We start from the raw sequence: 25,204 nt of genomic DNA on the forward strand, positions 1-25,204 counted from the left end.
CCCTGCCTATCCCTTCCATGGAGAGTTGTTAATTAATTCCCTCCCTTTGTACGTTCGCCAAGATCAAACGCGGAACCACAGAAAAACACTGCAACTTTTCTCTAAGTGTACTTAATGAGCAATGGTAATTTAGTCCCCCTTTTTTTCCATGCCTGCAAGTGAAGAGCTGAGTTACCTCAACCCAAATGCATTATTCATTGAGAATGATGCGCTGCAAAACCTGCACCATGTTTCTCTTCCTGTCACAGCTGACCAAGGGGATAGATGGTTTGTCTTTTGGCATGAATACTACTGCATTTGCAGCTCTGGCTCTCTGACCATAATAGACACCATAGACAAACAGTCGAACTCAGCAGCAAGCTAATGATTATGATTCTGTGTCTTAATGGGAAAAAAAGCGCAATATGTCACCTCCCATGTTTGCCAGTCTTCACTCTTGCACCCACTCACCCCTTCCACCTCTTAAAACCCTCATCTTTCTAACCATAATTTAAACTTAATGGAAAAAAGACAATGGATTTTTTTTCTTTAGAAATGAAATAATGAGTGTGTGCAGATAAAAAATACATGAACACACATAAACACTGTGCAAGCATAGTGATTATTGGCTGTGTTGACTAAGTACCAGAAAGAGTTACAGCACTCGGAATGATCCGAGCTGGTTAGGAAAGCTGTGTGTGCATGTACTAGAGGTCACTTCTGTTTATAACCATTAGCAGCATGATGAAATGTCAACCTCGTTTGTGGTTGAGCCTCATACCAGAGCCTGATGGTGATAATGTCCTAAATTTTAAACTACCATATCCTGCTGCCTTACTGTACATCATTGACACGCATCAGAACATACAGTAAAATTCAATCCATTAAGTTTAATGAAAAGTTTTTTCATTCGCTACATGGACTCATTTAGAGAGAAGTTTCTTTGTTCTATGGCTTCAGGGACTATTTGCTATTGTGAAGGAGGTATTTCACTTGTGTATTTTTCTTTGTGTAAGGGTTCAATCCCCCTGCTCCTGTTCTTAATTTATGTCTTTTATTATGGATTGTTTTCTAGATCTGACTTGGATTACTTTTACCTTTAAAAAAAAACTAAAAATCTTTGCATTTGTCTCTTTTATACGTTATGAACTTAAACGTATTATCTGTCTTAAATGCTATCAAAATAGTTAAAGGTAGATCTGAGTTTTATCTTTGGGATAAAACCTTTAAAACAGATTAAATGATTGCATAGAAAAAATTAACAACAAAAAATTGGCAAATACTTCAAACTGAACATCAACTCCTTATTGCTTGTAAAGATGTTGCATCACTGTGGTTTTTCTGGTCATTGTAACTACAGTGATAGTTATTAATTAACTCCTCATACCTCATACTCTGTTATATCCTGCCCCATTTAGGAAGTAGACTCATTTAAAGGCTCAACACTGAAAGATTGGTAAGCGCAAAAACAATAATTACCCAGCAGAAGCACATTTTGTTCAGTTTGATCATCCCATTTCTGTTCTAAGATATTCAGGAGTGAGAAGGTAACTGCTGGATTCAGTGTCTGAAAATCGTGTTTTAATCACCTATTTGTGATGAATAGACTGTAACTTTCCTGTTTTTTAAAGATTTTTATTGCCTTGATATGAGCTATTTTTTACAGTCACCTGATTATCAAAGCACCATCATACACTTTCATTTATTATTTACACTATGACATATCAGTGCCTTCGTCTAAAGAGCACCAGGCATTTAAAAAGAATGCATGCAGTGCCGGAGTGGACACACTTATGCAAAGTACTGGTGTCATTTTCATTGTTTTTAACAAGATGATGTAGACACACTTCTTTTTCTCTCCTTCATGTTACCAGATTTTTCAGGGAACTACCTCTACCTAGATGCAGGCACCTACACCCAGCATAAGAGAGCCAGGCTGCAGAGCCCTGAGGTGGAGCTAGAACGAGGCTCGCTCTGCTTGCTGTTCTACTATCAGCTTCAAGGGGAGGCTCAAGCAAGCCTGAGGGTCTTGCTGAGAGAGAGTGACCAGGAAGAGGAGTCCCTCTTATGGGTACTAAAAGGTGACCAGGGGCCTCACTGGAGAGAGGGCCGAACCATCCTGCCCCAAAGTCCCAAAAAGTACAAGGTAAACAACAGCTTAAAAAGAGTCCTTTTGCTACTGTGTGCTATGTCTCAGCTGCAGGACATCTAACTGTATGTTTTCTCATTTCTGGTGTAGGTGGTGTTTGAGGGTTTTTTTGAACACCCAACAAGAGGCCACATCAGGATAGACAACATCCACATGAGCAACAATATCGAGCCGGATCAATGTGCACGTAAGTCATCCTGTTTGTCCTTGTTTTTGCAGGATTCTCCCACTCCCTCACACCAGAACCGTTAAATCTGTTTGCTCAAAAGATACAATAAGAAAGAGTAAGAGGGGAAAATAATCCTAAAATTTTGCATTTACAAACATAAAAAAAGAAGAAAAAAAAAATATATATATATATATATTATAAAAGAAAGTAGGTCACAAACAGCCTTTAGGCATGCATTCTAATCTATCTTTCATTTTATCTCCCTCAGTCTTTTCCTGTACCACCACATCCTACTGTTTCTTCATCCTTTTCATTGTCTCTCACTTTTTCTGTCCCCAAAATCAGCTTCATCATGTCTCAGGCGTTAAACACTGAAAATAAGTTTGTTGTTCTGTGTGATTCCGGGTAAGAGCAACACATTAAAGTCAACCTGGCTGGCAGACTGTTCATCTCTTTACACGTGTTCTCTGTGTGACACCAGCTGACCAGTGACCGGGCTGTTATTATCTGCTGGCTTCATAGAAACCTTATTTTTGGCATAGAGTTGACTTTCACCAGGCCAAACTGTGCTAATAAAAGACTCAATCAAATGCTGATATAAAAATTGTAGGATATAGAGTTTTTCCAAGCCTGCATCTGCCTTGAAATGAGTATTTCTGCCTCTAGTGTTTCTCTTTTGTTTAGGATTTCTGAAATGATCCAAGCAAGCCTCTTGGCTTCTTTCATCTGGGATAACATACTCTTACTTATTTCACTTTTTCCCACCACTGTTATCCCTCTCAAAGTTTTTCTGATCATTTCATCACACTTTCTTTGTCCCTTTGTTTGAATTTTTCCATTTTATGCTTTCCTAGTTTGTCATTTTTGCAGTAGATGTCCTTTAGCAAATAAACAGCAGTAAATTTTAGTCCATATTCCCATGACCCTTTAACTTACCTCCACCCTTCCTTCCCCATTCCTTCATTTCCCTTCTCTTCACATTGTCCCATATCCTTTTTATCCTGTCTTCTATATATCATCTCCTTCATTTTACTTATGTCCTTTCTGCCCTTCATTTGTGCTGCCATTAAAACTTGTTAATCAAAAAAGAGAAAGAATAAGAATGGGAAGCAATGCAAGAAAATAAACAAGTACAGGAAGGACCTGCAGAGGAAGGCAAAGAGAAAGTGAGACACAAAAAGGACACACTTCCTTTTTCCCTCCCTGTTGTCGTTCTTTATTTATTTTCCCTCAGTTTTATAAAAATAACCATCATCATGGAAGATTTGTGGATCTTTATGCTTGAAAACTTTTGCTGATCTTTTCAGTAAAGTCTTACAAGGGTCCTTGCAATGAATGCAGAGCAACTTTTATTAAGGGGCACATATTGAGTCCTTGTTTTAACCAAACTGATGCAATTTTCTGAGGTATGTAGTGAAATGCCTGTGAGATGCTTGGTCAAATTACCCTTGAGAGACAGCTCAATAGCTCCCTGTCAAATATGACTTTATAGCTGTCTTCATAGCATCTGGTTTTGGAGGATGGCGTGACAGCCACTCGACTCCACTCCTGTGAGATGCTTCTTACTTGAAACCTGTTATACATCTTAAATTTGGACACAAATTATATTCAATGACCTTAAAAACACATTGTTACAGAGAAGATATGGTACCTCACCGGAGAAGCTTGCATTCCTTTAATTTTATGCTGGTCTGAATAATTCATACTGATGTTTTTAATGGCACAGTCTTGTTATGAGTCATGTGTTGAACTGGTCTGGATTGTCAAAACACTGCACCATATGAAGGGAAACATAACGTCCAGCCAGGCAATTAATATAGGAATCAAAAATCCCACTTCAGATCTGTGGTAATTATTGTGCTCTCTGAGCTTCATTTGGTCCACCCCTCTACTTCATTTAAGTTTTTATAGGCAAATATTAAGAACTGTTTCCAATTTGGGCAAACTTTTACCGACGTTTGCTTTGTGATGGTAGAACACTGTTGCACTGTTTATTCTGCATTCTGAAAAATGGGAGAAATTATTTCCAACTTCCCAGCAGGGAAAAAAATCCACCTATAGGATGTTGGATCTCCTCTATTGTGTACTAAATCAAGTAATGTATAAACAAATATTTTGACTCTTTGGTGAAAAAAAGAAAATTTACGTATTAGAGCTTTATTAACATTTTTCAATTTTTCTGGTTTACAGAACCTCTTCCTGCCTTTACTCCTAACATTATCAGTAAGTACCACTTCCTTTGCATTTGTTTCTCTTTTGCCAACATGTCTGTGCTTTCTGCTTTTTGCTAAGCTCAGCCTGCAGGACTGCACTGACCCTGAGTGACCGTGTTAGTACAAAAAGACATATTACATCACAGTGCTCAATAATACTGTTGAATGCACAAGAACTAAAGTTTAGGACGTTATTATTACTAAAAAAAATCTAAACTTGGTTTTGCATATAAGCTGCAATTGTTGTGTTTTGCTATTTTTAAAGATCTTACTGATAGATTTAGATATGTCCACTTGATCTGTAGATCGACCCAGCATTGCAGCTTGATGGAATGGATCCACTGCATGACTCCCTGCATGCTGGGCTGATACTTTTGACACAACAGACACCTGATTATTCCCTATGACTGTTTGTGGTTGCAGTGTGCAACTGCAATAAAGTAAAACCAAAATATTTTGGAAATCCCAAATGGTGCCCATTGTAGCATGCTATGTGAATCACTGATGTACAGCTGCTAATCTGGGTTTAGGGTGTGTTTTTCTGTGAATACCTGATCATGTGTGAACTTATAACTCCTTGAATTGTGAATTACTTTGGACTGACGGTTGAGCGAATGTGGCAATCGTTGACATGGAAAGCACGAAACAGAGCTGTGGTCGTCACTATCGCGTTGATCCACCTAAAAATATCTTATTTTGAGCTTAAAGTGAGGCAGCCCTGCTTATAATATATTTCTTAATCATATTTTCCTCTTTATCTGCTTCTCCACTACTTTTCTTCTCTGTTCCTTCTTCTTGTGGTTCCATCATTTTGCTTTTCCATTTCTTCTTCTCTGGTTTTTACTTTTTTACTGAGCCTGGCAGGTCCCTGATCCCACCTGCAAAAATGTAGAGTTGATCAACATCCAACTTACTTTTTTTTTTTTTTCCACTCCTTCATCTCCAAATACCCGAGTCTGAAGGAAGATAAAAGGGCTTAAGCAGATTATGCTCCTGGATCTCTTGTTTTTAAACTCCGGGTCAGGACCTAAACTACTGGCTCTGTGTGCGCTGCTGTTTAGAGGGATCTTAAGCACAGCCACGTTCTGACTGGAGTTAAAACTAGTGCTGGGCAATAGTACGTTTTTGTAATTGTGATTAATTGTTTGATTTTTTTTAGCTGGGTCAAAATTAAACGATGATTTAACAGCAGTATATTGTAAACTTTTATTTAAAAAGCACCTCTGCATGAGCAAAGGTTCAGTAACTAAGCTGCTCATTAACAGCATTTTTCTCTTTACACAGCAGCAATGAAAATATTTCCTGCAACGTAAATCTCAGCTTAAATATTAATGTAATAAAATCAATTAAATATGAGAAAAAAAAGATGAAAATTTCAGGATTTATTAATTGAAAGGTATCAAGTCAGCCGGATGAATTAAAAAAATGTGTGAAGCTGCAATATTTGTTTCCCCATTGTAACAGAAAAGCAGGATTAGAGTCTCAGATCTGCTACAGTGTGACGTTTCAGTGAGAAAATAAAGATAATGACCTCAAACTTGGGCAAATATTCAGCTAATTTGTAATTGAGCAATTCTTCTTAAAATTCTTGTAATGACATATAAGCAGTAGGAGAGACCATGACACATGATCAGTAACTAGGCAACAACATGTTTAGCATGAACGAAAGTAATTCAATGACTTTTTGAAACTTAAAACCTTAAAATAAAAGGAAACGCCCTCTGAAGCCAGAGGGGAACAGAATTAGAATAGAATAGAATAGAATAGAATGCCTTTTATTGTCATTATACACATGTACAACGAGATTAAGCCATCCCCAGTGTCAGTGCAGAGAGAGCAGTATAGAAATAAATAATAAATAAAAGATCTAAGGTATAAAATATTTACAGAAATAAAACAGATGTGCACACTCTAGTTATTTGCAGATATAAGTATGATGTCTATGTCTGAAAAAAAAAAAATATATTGCACGTTCAAAGTATTATTGCACGGATCATGATATGTTGTACATGTCATGTGACAGAATGTATTGCACATATGTTGTTAGTGTCCAGCGTATTTCAGATTTGAAGTCCTACAGGAGTTCAGGGCAGTTATTGCTTTTGGAAAGAAACTGTTTTTGAGTCTGTTTGGGGGGGAAAAACTGCAGTAACGTGTGATAAAATAATTGTTGGTGTTAATTGATTAATGCCATAGCGTGATAATAATGAGTTTATGTCACCAGCCCCAGTTAAAACATACCTGAACTCTCTGAGAAGAACATAAAGACTTAGGATATGTGAAGACAGCTTTGGGATTTGGTTTTCCTTTGGTCTCTGATCATGGATGCTTGACTGTTAATCATGACTGCACTGTTAATTGGTTAGTTATGAGATTACCTCATTTTTTTCAGACAAGCAAGTGTTGGTGGATTTAGGGACAGTTTTGTACTTTAATTTTGTTGCGTTAGCCTATATGGGTATTTTTAGGCTTCTTAGAGTGTGAATAGATCAGACACATTCTTTGAATACTGTTGGATACTTGAGAAGCACTTTTGTTCCCTTCATTAGGTTCAACAAAAACATGGTTACCATTCTAAAAATAATCAAAAACAAGAAACTAGTCAAGTCACCTGACTCACACTCCAAGTATTTGACCTAAGTTGACTCCTGAACAGCTATGATATGACTCTTGAGCATTACAGTGGTGTAGTTTCTGAAATGGAGTGTGTTTTTATGACACAAAAGGCCAGAAAGAAGGATTTTGTGTCTCCTTTAGGATGCCTGTTTAAAAATATAAGTGTTGCATATATTTGACATATTTCAGTTCTTACCACTGATGTGGTGTTATTGCTGTGTCTCAGTGAGAACTGAAGCTTGGAATATTCTTGACATTTATTTCTCCTTAGACCTTAATTCTGGGTCAGTTAACTGTGTTTTCAGCAACAACCCTGATGGTAAAAATGAGACTGAATACAAATTTTGAGTGATTAAGAAATAGATGGAAAATTGTACACAACTGTGAACATTTTTCATCCGCTGTTTTAGCTGTTTAAATTTTTTTTCCAACTCACCAACCTTCTAATTATATTATAAATATATGCTGCAGAGTAAAAACCAATGTGTATTAAATATTTTTAATGCATAAACACGTAAGCAGCAAAATTTTGACTTATGCCATATTAAAAATCTGAATTTGGCTTTATCTCAGCAAGATAAACTGATTTTTTGGGCATTTTTATGCAGTATACCAAATCCACCAAAAAACACTTTATCCTCCTTACTTAAGAATATTCTGAAAGTTTTCAAGCATTATATTTAGAGGACGGTCGCAGGATGACTCGGTTGATATACCACACAAATAACCACTCATCGTATCTGACATTCTGGTCCATATGCCTTACCAGCAGGTGGTGATACTGCACCAAATCACTGCATGCCCACCGTCAAGAACGACGACATAATAATCAATAAAAATGCTGCCATTTGCAGCAGCGTTGCCAACTTAGCGACTTTGTAGCTATTTCGTTTTTAGACCTCTCTAGTGACTTTTTTTTCCCATAAAAGCGATTAGTGACAAATCTAGCAACGTTTTCTGGTATTATTGGAAACTTTTTGAGTGTAACAATTCAATTTCATTTCAATCTTTATTTCAGACTCACAATTTGGTCCATAAAAATTTCATTTAAAAAAAACCTAACATGAAAGAAAGTATAGTTTACTCTTTTCAATGAGGAGTGGGTGCTATGCAGGCCCCTCCCCTGTTAAAAAGCACTCAACTAAAATCAATAAAATAAAACTTAACTAATAAACAAAGAAAATACTGAGCAAATAAATTATTTTTATTTTATTGTTTTATTTATTTATCTTGTCTTTTCGTCAGTTTTTGCCTTTAACGACATTCCTCTCCACGGCAGCATCCATTACAACTATATTTACTAGGGTGATTATGCAAATTAGATGGTGACGTCATTTAGCAACTTTTAGCGACTTTTAGGACAGCCAATAGCAACTTTTCTTACTGCGGAGTTGGCAACAGTGATCTGCAGACAGAGCAGAAAAGAGGTTTAGCTTCGCCAAAGCACTTTTATCTCGATGTCAAGTATGCTTTTATTAAGACTTCAATTTTAGGCTTAACACCTAGCTTGTGGCAGATTGCAAGCTAGGTGTTTACATTTTGAAATGTGATTAATCTGATTATTCCACAGCTATCCTGTGATTAACCAGATTAAAAATTGTTATAATTTGACAGCCATAATTAAATAAAACATTACACCTAAAAAATTTTGAAAGATAAAAGTTTTAAGACGTCTCTCCATAAGTGTAGCTTCATAACATGATCACTTTCGAAAAAGATTAGCTAGCTGCAGACATGATGATCTGCATACAGATGCATGCAATGAGGCTAGACCCTACTCCAATTTTCAAACTGTTCTCATTTACATACTTTAAGTGAGGATTGATGAGCGAGGTGAGAGGTATGCTTTTATAGTGGTCGAGTGTTTCAAAAACTTCCTCAAAAGCTGTAAGCTTCCTCAGCATCTTAAGGTTTGATAATGGTGCTCTTGAGAAACTTTCCCCTTTTTCCTCCCCTGAAAAGCAAAGTAATAGTGAATTTTTTCATCCCTGAAAATTATCTGTCTCTTAATCCACTGGTGGGAAGGCTCTGTGTGCAGGCTGGGCTGAAAGCAGCTTTACAATCAAAGCCAATTTTAAACCTTTAAAGAGCTCGTCTGAACTTTAGAAAAGACTGAATTAAGCAGACTGGTTTCCTTGAGGTTCTGTGTCCTGCTCTCCTTCTATTCTTTGATTATTTCTCTCCTCTGTCTCATCCCCTACTAGTTCTTGCTCTATTTCCAATTTACTCCATTTCTTTCTTGCTTACGTTCTTCATCTCTCCATTTGCTTCTTTCCTTAATTTTCTTCTCTTTTCTTCCACCACCTCTCTCTCTCAGCGGATTTCTTTCTCAGTGAGTTGACAGAGTATTGAAGTTTCAGACAAACCCTTTAATGCAGGATTAAAGATATCATGGTAGGATTAGCTCTTTCTTTTCACTTCCCCACCATATCTCCTTTCACTTTCTCCCCTTTCACTTTTTCACCGCATTCTTTCCACCAACGATACCTTCCTTCTTATTCTGTCTCCGACCCTATAATTTCCCTCAATCTCATCGTCCACTCCACTTCAGTATGATCTTGCCCCGATAAAAAATAAAAGTTATATCAACCACTTAACACTCCCTACCCTTTGTTCAGATCAGCCAGTCACTGCATAATCAAGCCTTTGCATTCTTTGATTAGATTTAAGGTGAATGGCATGGGCTTATGCGTGTCAGTGTGCAGCTAATGCTTGTGACGCTTGCATCAGTCAAAAAATGCTCTGGGCAAAATTATAAAATACATGTGCATCAGCATATTTGAGAAATATTTTAACTGCATTAAAATATGTGATTAGTTCTTTAAATATTAGATCTCTGAGTTAAATTTAGCATTTGCTATGAATCCACAAAGTTGCTGATCTCAAATACAGTTAACTTTGATTTCAGTGGCACATTAACACTTAAAATTTTTCTTCACTTTAGTTGTAAGTTAGACAATCACCAGGTTTTAAATCTCCAGTGAAGTCTGCATGCCTGCCTCGCTCCTCTACTCAGCCAACCAATAATGTGTCCTCCTGCCCTCCAGGGGGTGCCATATCTGGGATGGAGCCCACCATAGAAACAGTGGCGATGCAACCACTCCCTGCCTACTGGTACTATGTGTTGGCGGGAGGCGGTGCCCTTTTGCTGTTGGTCACTATAACCGTGGTGATGATACTGCGCTGTCACCACTACCACTGGGCGCCCAAGAAGACCAGCAGTAGCCATCATCATTCAGTGCTATACCACAACAACCAACAACCATACCAGCAAGGTCAAGAAAGCAGTTACCAGAACCAAAACCCCAGCAGTACTCTGATCCCTAAGCAAAACCACCTGTACCTGAGAAATGGGCAATGTCTTGAGCCCATGCTCACTATAACTCTGGAGAAAGAGGACAGCTATGGCTCCGTGTGTTAAAATGAATGGGGTCAAGTGAATGATCCAATCGTAATAAAAATGTTTTTTTTTTCCAAGTAAAGAGATCAAGGAGTATGACAACCCCCTGACATGAATACGCAACCGCTGTATTCAGCATAATCTCTTCTGTTTACTGATGAGTTTACATGGTAGAAGCGCTCCAGCTCATGTTGGTGATGATGGATCTAATTAAGTGATCTGTAAATGGCAGAATGATGGCTTGATGTTAAACAACTGCTCAATGAGGAGAGCAGTGAAGATGGAAGGCGTCAGGCTCCAGTTCTGATTTTTGAAGAGAGCCTGGTAAGTGCAGTTTAGTCCTTTTTGGATTTTTTTTGTTTTGTTGTTTTAGACCTCCACTCCAACTTGTAAATGAGTTGGATTATAACCCTTGGATGAGTAAATCCCAAGCAGACAAACTATAAATTTACTGACAAAAGACATGCTGCATGTACATGCAGTGAACAATGTCAGTCTTGTTCCTCTCTTCTGTTCATGTCAGACCAGAAAATGTCTGTCTGCCCTGTTCTGATCTACAGCTTGGACACTGGCTGCCTCCAAATACCTTGCCTGACAAAGTAGGGGATTTACACACAGGTAGAGAGACACACTGTTTGTGTGCAGCATGAAGAGTGATGGCTATTTCTTTGGGACTGAATGAAGCTGTAGTTTATTTGTCCCCTTGCCTCTATAAGACTGTGGAAGGAAAAGAAAAAAAAGGAAAGGATCTGACCGTGAAAAATAGACAGGTACAAATGGTGCTTTGCAGCTTTGGTGTACGAATCATGCAAGACAAAAGCTCAAAGAATGCACACCAGGATATGAACGGACATTTCCAAAACTTTTTAAGCCACCTGTTACCTTGAGTGCTTTTTTTTCATTACATCCTGGATATGCCTTTTTAAAAAATGTGCTTTAAAGCTGTTACCTATTTACCCCAGAATGAGGTAGTGCCTCTGTGTCAAATAAGAATGTGGATGGATGCAGTTTTACTCTACCGTTTGTTGCCTGGATCTCCTGCCTGTTGGTTAATGTTCAAACTAAAAACCAATGTCCTGCATACATGAGACTGTATTTAAATGTGGATGTATGTTTTCCTTCCTCTCTGTGCTAGAACATCAAGTATTTTATTAGGCTATATGACATTACAAACAAAAATTGGCTCAGTATCTGAAAGAAAAAAAAAAAAAATCTTTCAGCAATACAATTTGTGGTTATTGCTTTTGTTTAACAAATGAGACCAAACCTACTCCAACAAAAAAACGTACTCTGGCTGTGTGTCCATGTATTATTTACGTCTTTCTTTTCTGAGGGTTTGGCATCTTTTCATTTTTTTAGTGGAGAGCATATCAGCGTCTTAATTAGGAGTTATGTGCTTTCTTTATAGTTTCTGTCATCCGGTTGCTGTGAGCGCTTCAACTGAAAATCTCTGAACTTCTTAGAAAAGCAGAGAGCTCATCATGTTTGATTATTTTAAAGAAACCGACCACATGGACAGAATTATTCTCCTGGTATCACTCTGTTTATTCTGAGCTGTACCCATATGTCTGACAGAAATTATAAGAACAAAAACAATAACAACATGGGAGATGACACTGAATGGCACTGATGAGCTTTCCATGCTTAAAATTAGCTGTACAGTCATTCTTTCATCAGTATGAGAACTCTTCTGAACTGAAAATTATATGGACACGTCATCTTATTGAGGTTTTGGTTACAGGTCCTTTTCTTATGTATATATAATTTCATTCAACTTAGTCTGTCTTATTACTAACTGGGTAATGGGTCACTGGATATTCCCTAGTTTTCAGTCAAAGTTAGCGTGAACGTTTATTGATGGAGTGTAGCTTAATTTCTGATAAGCTGTTACACTTCTTTTTCATTTATGTTGAGAATAAGCTCTGTTCACATTTGGACATTATTGTGTGTCCTGAGTGCTCGAATCACAAGTTGACAGCCTTAGTTGTCTAAGCGTGTATACCCCTGCTATTACAGTGCACAACATGAGCAATCCTCTATAAACTGATCTAAGTTATCGCTCTATAAGCAAATAAATGTGCACAGGTCTGTCCCATGGAGCAACAAACAGGATATCAGCAGGTCTACTGATTTTTCTGGAAACTTTAATATTATTTAGACATTGAATGTTTCACATTGGCATGACTCACATTTATAGTTACAGACATTTCCATGACCTCAGGTCTGCAGCAGATGCAGATGAGAGACATAAATGATTTGTGATCATATGGAGCTCAGTGTTAGCACATCTCTGCTGATTAAACCACAAACTGAAACTTATAACTTCAGTGGGCAGTCAGCTGTTTTCTACACAACTTTGCTATGTGCACACAAGCGGGGTGTACAAGTGGATGCACATGGAAAACTAAGGCCTTTGTGTTTTGATGGATGCAAATCATTTCACAATATAGTTAGAAGAATCAGAACAAAAAATGAAACTATTGAGGCAACTCAGCTACAAAGCTTCCTGGTAATACGCCACTCGACATCTTCAGCATAGTTGTCTTTTAAAATTTTCAACAACCAAGTTCAGTAAAGCATTTAGCTTTAGTTGGATGGTCCCAGAATGTGTCCTGGAAATGCATCTTGTTGAGATCGCTGAACACATGAAGACTGATGTGTCCTGGATGACCTCTGAATGTGTTGAGGCATCCTCAAGCTGTATTAAATGTGTTCATACCTGCATTTAAAGTTGTCTGCTTGTGAGTGGATCACCCAGGACACATGTCAATGTTAAATGTGAACAGATTTCAGATAAGCACTTTTACTGTGTTTTTATTTATTTTTTTGATTAATTTACTGAAGGATCACTTCTTAGATTTACTGTGAATATTTTAAAGAATCAGTGTGAGTAGGGATAAATGTGGTTCTGATCATACATATACAGATGTTTTTTACACACTGAGTATCTTTAACTTAATTATTTTATTAGTTTTGTTGGATGGCAGTACCAAACGTAGAGTGTTTGTTCCCCAATTAAGCATCCAGTTAGTTTCGATAGCAGCACAAATGTTAGCAAATCAGAACATGTTTTTGTTTAAAAACTATTTGGGTGGAACTGATTGTGGTACTTACTGTCTGGACTTCTCACCATCTTACCATCTTTGGGTTTTCTGGTATCCTCCCACATCATTTTGATTGTGCCCAAATCCCTATGCCTTGTCTTTTTCTTCTTTTTTTTCTTAGAAATCAAAACCCGCTTGTTTCTATTCTTCTCCTTTCCATCACTGCAAATCCTCCCAGTGGAAGAAAAAAAAAAAAAACACTGGAGAGAAAATGAGAGGCAGGAATGGAGAGGGACCTAAATCTCTCAGAGGAGAAGGGCCCATTAAGCAAGCCCCCTTTTTCTCTAAAGAATGCGGCCAGAGATGGAGAGAGATGAAAGAAGTAAAGAGTAAAAAACCTTCTTTCTATACATACTAAAGATAGATTTTTCTCTTACTCTGAGAGGGAGACAAACAGGGATGCAGGTTGGAGAATTGAAGGTGGAGGACAGGTTGTTTCAAACACAAAAGCAGATGAAAGAAGTCTTTTGGCAGAGTGATGATGTGATAAAAGCACACATTTGATGCACTGCACACTGACCAGCCCACTTCCATGAGAATCCACACGACCCTCAAATACAGTCGGTTAAATCACTGTGGCATGCATTTTTTGCTCTGCAGATATTGACTTATTTCATCATACTGTATCTCATAAAATGCTGTTTTGTGCTTTAGTCAACAAGTATTTTAGTTATTTTGTGCTTGCATATCCATTTTCCGCCTCCCTAGCCCCTCTCTCTTCCATTTCAATCGACTTGTGTATGATTTACACATTATATGACTCATTCCAGCAGCCCTGTGCCATAACCCAATCAATGTGAGTCTGAATTCAAATAGAGGAATGATATATGGATGTATTTATGCTGTGCTAGTCATGCACTTTCTTCTTTCATTCTCTCTCCCTCTCTCTATCAAACTTTTTGCAAGATTTGGAAAACATTTCATTGAGAGCTTTTAAATCAGCCCTCCCTCACTTTCCTTCTCCCTTCTCCATCACAGACTACTTTGAAGCCCTTTAATATTTCTAATTAGTTAATGGAGCTGATTGCATTCATAAAACCCTGCTGTAAGCATTTCTAGCCCTCAGGCCATCTCTTTTTTTTTATCTTCTTCTTCCTCCTCCCCCTCTGTTTCCTGGAGAAATATTATAAGTGCAAGCACTCAAACAGGTCCTCAGGCCTCCAGTGGAGCAGCAAATGGTGGCAACAGGCCATCCACATCTCTGCCTGAATAAAAATAAATAAATTTAAAAGAGGGGAAGAAGAAAGGGAAAAAAGGCCCTTTTGCCAATTGGAGAGGGGAGATAAAATGGGACTACAGGGAGTTTTAATCTCCTTTCTGATCCATGTGATGATTCTTCTCAGGATCCTAGCCTGAGGGCTTTCAGCTAGGATCATTAGAAAGTGTCCAACAGTCATCCAAAGAGTGTCCAGGCTCCTGTTTTCCCTCCAGTCTTTTGCCATCTCCCCCAGTGATTCATTTAATCTCTTGTCAAAGCCTGCATGGATCTCAGTTGAAGAGTCCAGACCCTGGACAAACTTCTGGGAGAGGATGGTATATTTACAAAGTCATGTGACAGAAAAAACTTCAGCCTTATGTTTAGAGTCAGTTTTAGAAAGACAATATGAAGACTTGGATCATCAAATTCCAAATCGCTGCAGTATTTTTACAATGAGAGTGATTTGCGAAAATAATCAAGACTAATTAAAACAGGTCATAACCTGCAGGCTTGCATGCTTTAAGATGTCTTATAAGTTGAGAAAATGTTTTTGAATCCTTGTGTTTCACTTTTTGCTTATTTTTTCAATATATTATGTAAATACTATCCTATGTTGTGTTTTATTAAACATCAAATAATATATCATTTATAGCATATTTGATGATGTTACTATGGTTTCTTGATTTCTTTATTAATTTGTTGTGTTTCCTAATGTTGAATAAAAGCTGATGACACTCGGCCTCAGCAAGGGATGAAGCCGCAGTGGAGTTAATTCAAGTTGTTTGGATTCAAGCTAAAATGAAAAGCAGTCTCACAGCAGCAAGCTGTGTGTACATTCATCCCTGGCTTCAGCCACATTACTGTTGTTTTACTCTTGTGCACGTTTTCTGCATCTGTAAAGAAAAAGATTGTATAGTTGTCTTTTTGACTTTTGCCGGATTTCACTGTGTTGCACTTTGAGCACATTTAATATTGATGTACAACATGCAAAACCAATGAAATACTGAAAGCATCATTTAACTAAACTCTTAACTGAATATGATACAGTCAGTGTTGGATTTGTTGACTTTTTAATTAATTTGTTTAAATTCAAGATTTAATCTCTTTCTTTAGGTTTGTACATCAATGTTGGCTCATTTGAAACAGAAATTGGATTTACTGTCTTCTTCTTTTAGAAATAATTACATCATATTTCAGATATGAACAAATAATATTGCAGGTGTCCTTTAAAAGTTTTAATCTCCCACTATTATTCACATTTTTGAGGAGCATTTGAAGTTTGTAAAGGCAGTTTTTTGAAGGTACAATAAAAAGATGCCAAAATTGTCTCATAAATGAGTGACCTTATCTAACTGAGGAAATGAGGCTGTGGATCTTTTTTCATATGTTCTAAATTAGGTTTTCACCTCTTATCTTATGAATATCTATTACAGTTTCACTTCATAAAGTGCTTTTCCTTCCCTTGCCCAATAAATGGTTATCGGCTGCCCAGATATTGCTTTTTTTCTTCTTTTTTTTCTTCTGAGACTGTGATGTCAATTTCCCTGAATAAAGCCAAACTGAAGGAGAACTGAACCCTCAAACTCTTCAAAGCCTTGCACTCTGGCCTGCCTCAGAAATTTAAAGTGGTATTTTAGCTTGTTGAATTTTATGGTCTTGGTGTAAAAAGAAATTTGATTGTGGTGAATGTGAAGGTAATAAAAGTGATATTTTTCTATGAAACAGTTTTGTGTCTTTTTCTCTGGGTTCCACCTCTTTCTTTCTCCTCCCTGTCATTACATTCATTTTCTCAATCTCCTCACTTTCTTTTTATTTCTAAGCAAATAAAAAAAGAGCCCTGATGCTTATCACATAATGGAACTTGTCAGCTTTATGCAGACATTGAGTGCAATGCTAGGTGTTATTTTCCCCTGACAGGCTGAGCACAGAACAAAACGACTTACAGGTGATTTCTGTCTTGATCTCTTGAGAAAGTTTAAGCAAGATAACTCACCCTTTGAGGTGATTGGGTTGTGTGATTTTCATCTACAAATGTAGCTTGTGTGCCGACAACAGAAGAGATGGAGAGATGTTATCTCACCATGATTTGGACTCTTGAGCAAGGGCTGCAACTGGATGCTTGAGATTAATACCGCTATCCTTTCTGCTTTGTTAACAGATCCCAAGCCTATAGATTTTGGAAAAGATGCTGTTTTCAATCACAAGCCCCCCATCAATGGAGGTGAGGTCCTCTCCTTTCTTTTCCTCTTTTCTCTTCTTTTCACAGCCTGAAGGTATAATGGCTGTTTTACTAGTCTCACCCAAAGACTAGTAAAATGTATCTTGAAGCAGAGGTATGCCTACGGCTCTTCCTTTTACTCACAGTTCCACACGAAACAAGCCTGTGGCAACAGTGGCAGTCTTTGTGTCTGCCTGAGTTTGAGTAAGAGAGAGTGTGTGTTTGTGGGTGCATGTGGTGTGTCTTCCCTCCTCCTATTTTATGTTCCATGGCAAACAAAGTGAGACAGACAGCTTCCTTCTGGGCACCTAGAAAAACATCTGTCTGTTCCAATCACACCTTACCTATATGTGTGTGTGTGTGTGTGTGCGCGTGTACCCACTATTTCTTGTTTTGTTCCAGTCCCTTGACAGATACAAGACAAGTACTCAGCCTCTACCTTGCTAAACAAGTCTGTTTACTGTCTGTTTACGACATATCAGTGTGTGTGTGTGTATGTGTGTGTGTGTCTTTTTCAGTCTAATGTTTCATAAAACAATTGCAATGTGGTTCATAATTGCAGATTTGCTTGCTCATGTGTATACATTCATTGCATGAATTAGCATTATTGTCTTCCTAAGTAGATGCAAACACTTCGACCCAACACGCACAGCAGATATTACCTTTGCACGTCCATTTTATCATGTTTATAAAGTTACATTTTGAATTAGTAACAACAGGGACTGTGGTTAACAGCATTACATGGTCTTTAGTTTATCATCTATAATGTGGAACATCTGCCTCAGAAGCTGTTTATTTCCTCAAAATAAAACCCTGTTTCATCCCCCAGCTTATCAGTCAGCAAAAAGAACCTGGTCAGTGAGGGTAATAATAAAAAAAATAATATAAATCTTTATTTGTATAGCACTTTTAAAAACAAGGTTTACAAAGTCCTGAACAGCACACAGCAAAGTAAGGTAATAAAATCAACAATAAAAAGATACATGCACGAGTACATTTTGAAAATAAATAAAGTAAATAAAAATGTTATAAAAAAAGCCAGTCGATAAAAGTGTGTTTTAAGAAGTGACTTAAAAGATGATACTGATAGTGCCTGCCTTATCTCCTCAGGCAGGTCGCTCCAGAGTCGAGGACCTCTGGTTTAGTTTCGACCCTGGCACAGCTAAATAGGACCTGCCTGAAGATCTAAGGCTGCAGGGATGCTCGTAGGGTGTCAGTAAATCTGTAATGTAGCCGGGTGCCAGACCTAAACAAGCTTTAAAAGTAATCAGTAAAACTTTAAAAGCAATTTTAAAACGTACAGGGTGCCAGTGCAGAGAGGTTAAAACAGGTGTAATATGTTGTCTTCTGCTAAAACCAGTGAGAAGCCTAGCTGCTGCGTTTTGAACAAGTTGGAGGTCAGATAGGGATTTATTGTCAAGACCAGAGAGGAGGGAGTTGCAGTAGTCGAGTCTGGAGAAAATTAGTGCATTGATAACTTTTTCTAAATCGGGCCGGGAGCGAATAGGTTTGATTTTACTGATGGTGCGGAGGTGAAGGAAACAGGACTGGGTGACTTTTTTGATGTGAAAATGAAAATTAACATTGGAATCACACCTAGGTTTCTGGCAGAGGGGGTGATGTTAGAAGAGAGCGGACCGAGACTGTCTTCAATTTGGGCAGTGGAGTGAGGAGGGTTGATTAAGATAATTTCAGATTTAGAACTTTTGAGTTGTAGAAAGTTTTGTGCCATCCAACTGTTCACATCATTGAAACACTCTAACACAGCAGCTAGGTCTCCAGTGTCCCCTGGTCTCAGCGGGAGGTATATCTGTGTGTCGTCCGCATAACAGTAGAAGGACACGTTATGGCAGGCTATAACGTGTCCTAGGGGGAGCATATAAATAGAGAACAAAATGGGACCTAAAATAGAACCTTGCGGTACACCTCAAGCAAAGCAAAGAGGAGGACATAAAATTACCTATGGTAACCGCAAAGGTTCTATCTAAAAGATAATAGTAAAACCAATCAAGTGCAGTGTCTGTGATGCCAACCCAGGTTTTAAGACGATCAATTAAAATAGCGTGATCAACTGTATCAAATGGTATTGAATCTAAAATGCATGACATGATATGGTACAAAACAGAGGTGTTGCCACCATCACAACACCTGCCACTGTGACAGCCCAGAAAATGGAAGAGGCTTGTTGGAGAAGAGGATATCTTAACCCAAACTATGACATTCCACCAAAGCAATAATCACAAGGTGACATTAGATAGAAATAAAAAAAATAAAGTAAAAACAAGTCTAACGTTTACACATAGGACATGCACATCCCATTGTTATTCCCAGTTTGTTGTATACTTACGCCTCATTTCCACCAACGGGTGGGGGTCAGGTCAGGACGGTTAGGGTGGTTTGTAAACTGCAATCTCATTGCGTACTGCAAACACAACTCAGAAACAAAGGAGGAGAATGGCAGTCATCCAACGGTTTGGATTATTTTTTCTTGCCGGTGCTTCATGGCACCATTGTAAACACAGATTTAACCAACAAAAAGAAAATCTGTTGCTCTAAACCAAGAAGCACTTCCTGCTTTGTTTTCATGTCAGGTCACACAGGAAGTGACTTTTTTTCAACCAATCAATGGATTGCAATGTGTCAAGCTCCACTCTTTTGGGTCGGATTGGTTTGGTTGGTACCCCAAAGGAAGGGTCCCAAAAAAGTAGGATGGGTCTGTTTGAATATTAGAGTACATTCCAGCTCTGCACTGTTAGTGGAAATGGGGCTTTACACTTAGTCAAGAGTTAAATCTTATGTTAAAAAAAAAAAAATTCAACTTGACAATGATTTAAACTATAATCAAGTGAAATAATCTGCCTGTGCAGTGAGATTATCACACTTGGTAAGATTTCTAGAAATAAGAAAAAAATAAAATTCTTAAATATATAGCTTAAATCGCTTAAATTGATTGTGAAAGATACAGTGTGATCACTCATAATATCCATTTAAAATAACACATTTTGGGATTCAGTAACTAAATAAGAAATATGTTGGCATTTCCAAGTTCCCAGCAGGAAATCTGAACAGGAATCTCCCTAACGTTCAGATTTATGACTCAGAAAGTCAGAACGTCACCAGCTCTGACTTAAAAATCCAAAATAGCTGCCCAACACATTACAAGTGCATTGGGCAGCTGCAGTAATAAATATTTTACTAGCATTTTTGTCCATTTCTACCTCATTACATCAATGAGACACGCAGCACCATCCAAACCATCAATGAACACTTTGCTGTATTGTTTGTGAAAAATAAACTGCGATGCATTGTTATGAGCTTGTATTGCTAATGACAGCTAGCCTAGTGAATGTGCACAACAAAAAGCAAATCCATCTGGATTTCTGACTTCCAACTGGAACAGAGCCTGACCAGATGTGTGATCATTTGCAGCTCCAGGGTTTACATTTGAGGCAAATGGAACACAATATTAAAATTTGATTAAAACAATACATCAACATCTTTCAAATACACCACAGTTCATCTAACATATTCTGTTTTGTCTCCAGACATTGTTTACCCAGGTTGGCCATCCTCTTTCTCCACCCCATCCTCTGACGTAGACCCACCGTCTGTCACCCTGGTCTCAGAAAAGGACAAGGACAACGCCTGGTTGTATACACTGGACCCAATCCTCCTCACTATCATCGTGATGAGCTCATTAGGCGTCCTGCTGGGAGCAGTTTGTGCTGGATTGCTCCTCTACTGCACATGCTCCTACAGTGGGCTCTCTTCACGTTCCTCAACGACGCTGGAGAACTACAACTTTGAGCTGTATGATGGCATCAAGCACAAAGTGAAGATAAATCAGCAGAGATGCTGCTCAGAAGCATGAAGAAAAAGAAGCGGAGACCCTTGAAGAGTGATTAAGGGGGAAGACAGTTCCTGTGACCCCCTGCTTAAGGAATTTTGTTTCAGTTTGGACAAACGCAGCATAAAAAAGAAGCACTATCTGTAATTTTAACCCCACCTAAAATCCTGCTCCTCCCTTTGCTCTGATGTCTAATGGGGTGACATTCAACCCAGGGCTCCCCCAACTGTTAATGTGCCAGTGGGGACGTGTTATCTTGATCCCTTACATGCTTTGAGGCCTAAACAGAGGGAACATCTGACCCCAGTCTCCCCTACTTACAGCCCCATTTCTCCTCTGCCTGAAGGAGAGAGCCTGCTCGATTCTAAAAGCCTGTGAATGAATGAAGAAATGAATAAATGAATATAAAATGACAGATCTACTAAAGAATATAACCCACCAGCCACTGGTATGAAGTTGCAAAGCAGATCGACCACCGCACCCATGACAATCTGGACATTTGGAGCACAAATGACAGCAGTCTGGAGTGTTTGCTTAATATGTTAAAAGTGGGATTCAGAATGAAGAAAAGAGTTTCGTTGAAAGGGCTGGTACTTTCCAGGAGAGCAGCATGCAAGGTGGATAGCAAAAATCTGACTGTGAAGGCTTCAGCACCAGTGGGCCATTTGACGTGGGTACTTTTGACTGAAATCAACACATATCAAGCGAATGCCTACCCCCTCCAAACAGAAAAAATGAAAAAAAAGAAGCTTAAAGATATTGAACCAGACAACTCAAACAAATCTAGATTTTTAACGGGGAAGAAGGAAAAGAGAATGAAAAAGGACATTTCCCTTTTTATTTGCTTTGTTTTAGTTTTAGATATGAGTTCTGTGAGTTTTGAACGTCCATTAGCCTGCCATGTGGCGTGTGCCAGTTCCTTTGTCTGCCCTCGGTCTGCGCTTTGTGAAACCAGTGGCATAGAAGAGTAATGGTGACTGTTTTTGTTCTGTTCTAGACTTGTATCCATTTGCATAAAAAGGCAAAGAAAAGCCAGCTTCAGTTCGTAGCAGCCCTGTAGAGCTCTTGTGCCATATTAGACCTTTCTTTTAGAATTGTGTTGGACTCCATGGTCTTAACCATTACTTTAGTGTTTTTCTATTTTGGCACATTTTCCATTACAGATTATCAATTTTTTGCAAAGAGTAGGGGAAAGTTAAAGTAATACAGAAGAAAAAGTCAGAGGTTTATCAAAATCTAACATGCTGTTATGGAGTTGTGCTTTAGATTCAGTATTCTAGAGTTTGTTTTTTTGGTATATATCTATATTTTTTTGCTTTTGAGACTGTATGATGCTCAAATGATGGATACACACTGTGTGAACAAAATGTCAGTGATTGTTTTATTGCAACCTATGGATTGCCAAAGAGCTGTGTATGTGCTGAGTGGGACTGAAAAGGTATTAAAAGAGGCTGGGAAGATTAAGACTGATGGATTATCATGCTGTTTATCCATCACTCTTAATCCTGCCAGCTGAAAATAAGGCCACTTTGGACATGGAGGAAGAAAGAATGACTAAAGGAGGAGAACTGAAATCATACAGTTGACTTTTTGGACACACAATCAAGCCTTAAACAAACTACAGTATACGCTGTATCGGAGGACAGCCATCAAGGAGGGCCAGTGCTGCTGGAGAAGGAGACACACACTTATGTTCATACACACATCTTTATACCCCTATGTGTTTGAAGGGGCTATCGCTGACTTATTTCATTCCTTGATCCCACACCTTAACCTGCACAACTGGACACCCAACCCTGAACCTTAACGTTGACCTAATCCTAAATCTTAATCTTAGTCCTCAGCCGTTTCAAACTTCAGTATTTTTGTCCCTACACAGAACTAGTGTATCTCACATCTACAGTAGGCTCTCAGTTTTCAGACCCCACAAATACACTTGAACATATCTGCAAACACATGAATTGAAACAACAAATGAGGAAAGAGAGAAAGGGAAATAGTTGTGTTTACTTGCAGGAGGAAACCTCCTTAAAAGGTTCAGTTTGTGATGAAAAGTGATGAAAATTACATTCGAAATTTCAAAAGCCTGAAGAGGACATAAAACCAACCAGTCATCAGGCTGCACATACATAATCGGAACCCGAATAAAGTGGTTTATCTTTCTAGAAATAATTCTGTTTACTTAACTAACCACAGCTGACAGCAAAGTTAAAAAGCAGAAAGTGAGACAGTTTTGGGTCAACTGGGAGTCTGACTTGGCTTTCTTACATAACAGTGCTTAGTATCAGCCTCCTACCTCCTTAGTTTTTAACATAATAGTTGCACAACAGTTTCATGTTATGCAAAACAGAAGCATTTCAAACTGCAAAAAGCATTTAATGTTTTGTAGCTGTTTCACAGTCTGGTGTGAGACTGCGTTGCTGATGCTGCTCAGAATGTTTCTAAGTCAAAGTACTGATTATTGCATTTTTAACTCTTTTGGACAACTAAAAACAAAAGTAAAGGATGAAGGAAGAGTACCATCCAACTGTATCATCACTGCTTTTGTTGAACATTATGAACTGTTATTTGTTAAATGGCAACAAATAACATCAAAACCAAATTTTCCTCTAAACATGATTTACTTTTGCTTTAGATAGGAGCAAATTGCCTTTTGCATGTTTTTGGACCAAACTGAACCATTAGATCAAATGAACAACCAGGTTACTTCATGCATTTAAACATAAAATGTGATGAGTCAACAGAGGGTAAGAACAGACTTGCACAACTGCTAGTATTGTTCAAGTAATAGCACTTGTGGGAAATTTGGTGGCCAAAGCGCAAAGTTTCCTGATTGAGTGTTCAATTACTCCAAAATTATTATGACTAGGGTTAAAGGTCAAGGTGTAGAATGACAAAACAGAAAAAAAAATTAAATAATCCAACATGACTTGTTATTTATGGACTATTTCATGAAACTTTGTAAGTTGAAAAGTACAAGTAAAGAATGGGAGAGGGAGACGGAAAATTGACAAAAGGGCAAGCAGAGACAAAAAAGAGCAGACGTCTATACACTGAAGGATCTCTCTCTGTTTTCTCTCTATATGCTCCATGCTTTACTCTACTAAGCATCAACAGATGAAATTTACTCTTTCAGACTCTCTTTTGCCCTTTGAATGATGTATCCTGGTTATTACATTGTTTTTCTGAGGTGCAAATTGCAAAAGAAATAGAGAAAGTTCGGAAAAAAAGAGTAAAACTTGTGTCAATGTCTCTTTGCCTGAGGGCCCTGTTCTTTCTTTTTGTCTTCCTCTCTCTTCTCCCACATTCACAGGCAAGCATTGATGACAAACACAAAGAATATAAAGGGATTATTAAAAGGTGTTGAAGAATAGTCAGAAAAGGAAAAATGGAATAAGGGAACAATAGAAAGAGACAAAGAATTTTATGTCCATCTGTGTTTTCTTTGGACTGTTTTCCAAGTGCCTTGGAGCTCTCTTATTGTGTTCTTCTATCTTTCTCTCTTTCTCTGTCCCTACTGATGTCTCTGACTACTTTTATCTCACACACACAAACACACATGCAGACATTAAGCAGCGATCAGTGAGTTCATCATGACACACACACTGATATAAATTAATTTTGAAACTATTCTCTCAGTTTCCTGCTTGACTCGTTCCCTCTGGAAGTCCAGGTAGTATTACCTCTTTATGTCTCGATGGATACACACACACAAATATACACACGTACTTATGCACAACTTAGTCATAACAAAACATTAAGACACACTTACCGCACTGGCCAGAAAACTCAACTGTTGTTTGTAGACTTTGTACAGAAAAATTTCTTTTTTAATGTTATTATTATTATTTAATAAAGGCTAAATAACAAATCATTTTGTTGTAAGTGTGTTCTTGTGTTTGGTTGGTTAATGCTTTAACTTCTAAATAATAATTCACACCATAAACATTCAAAGAGGCTCTTGGGACATTTAAAGACTGTCCTTAAGTTTTCACCTTCCAAAGTTTTTGTACTTCATGTTAAGACTGTTTGGTAATGAAACACACCTTCATAGAGCAACTTTTGAACACACAGGGTAATTTACACCCACATACACTGCATGGGTTTTCTCCAGGTGTTTTGGTCTCCTGCTAGCATCTAAAAACACAAGCGTTGGATAACATTAAACATGACAACTGTGGAATCTTTAAGGGTGCATTCACACTGGTACTGTTTGGTCGGCTTTGAACGAATCAAGCCATTTTTGATCCCGGCCAATCAAGGAGTCGGATTTTCTTCTTCTTTCTTGTTGCTCAGCAGTTGTTTCCAGGAG

General features: G+C 38.0%; 1 protein-coding gene across 2 annotated transcripts in view; it reads left to right on the forward strand.

Annotated features, from left to right (window-relative positions):
• LOC121650361 (neuropilin-2-like) overlaps positions 1–24,766 on the forward strand; it is a 97,893-nt gene extending 73,127 nt beyond the window's left edge. Inside the window, exons 14-18 of one of the 2 annotated variants that reach the window (XM_042001839.1) lie at positions 1,854–2,125; positions 2,219–2,315; positions 4,488–4,520; positions 16,987–17,049; positions 20,592–24,766. In XM_042001839.1, coding sequence (XP_041857773.1) covers positions 1,854–2,125; positions 2,219–2,315; positions 4,488–4,520; positions 16,987–17,049; positions 20,592–20,917 — 791 coding nt within the window. In that variant the 3' untranslated portion in view covers positions 20,918–24,766. Of the gene's footprint in view, positions 1–1,853; positions 2,126–2,218; positions 2,316–4,487; positions 4,521–10,173; positions 13,811–16,986; positions 17,050–20,591 lie in introns of those variants that run through there. The other variant, XM_042001840.1, reaches the window with a different exon arrangement.
• Positions 24,767–25,204: the final 438 nt, after the last annotated feature.

Source organism: Melanotaenia boesemani, chromosome 12 (genome assembly GCF_017639745.1).
Source record: "Melanotaenia boesemani isolate fMelBoe1 chromosome 12, fMelBoe1.pri, whole genome shotgun sequence".
Lineage (NCBI taxonomy): Eukaryota > Metazoa > Chordata > Actinopteri > Atheriniformes > Melanotaeniidae > Melanotaenia > Melanotaenia boesemani.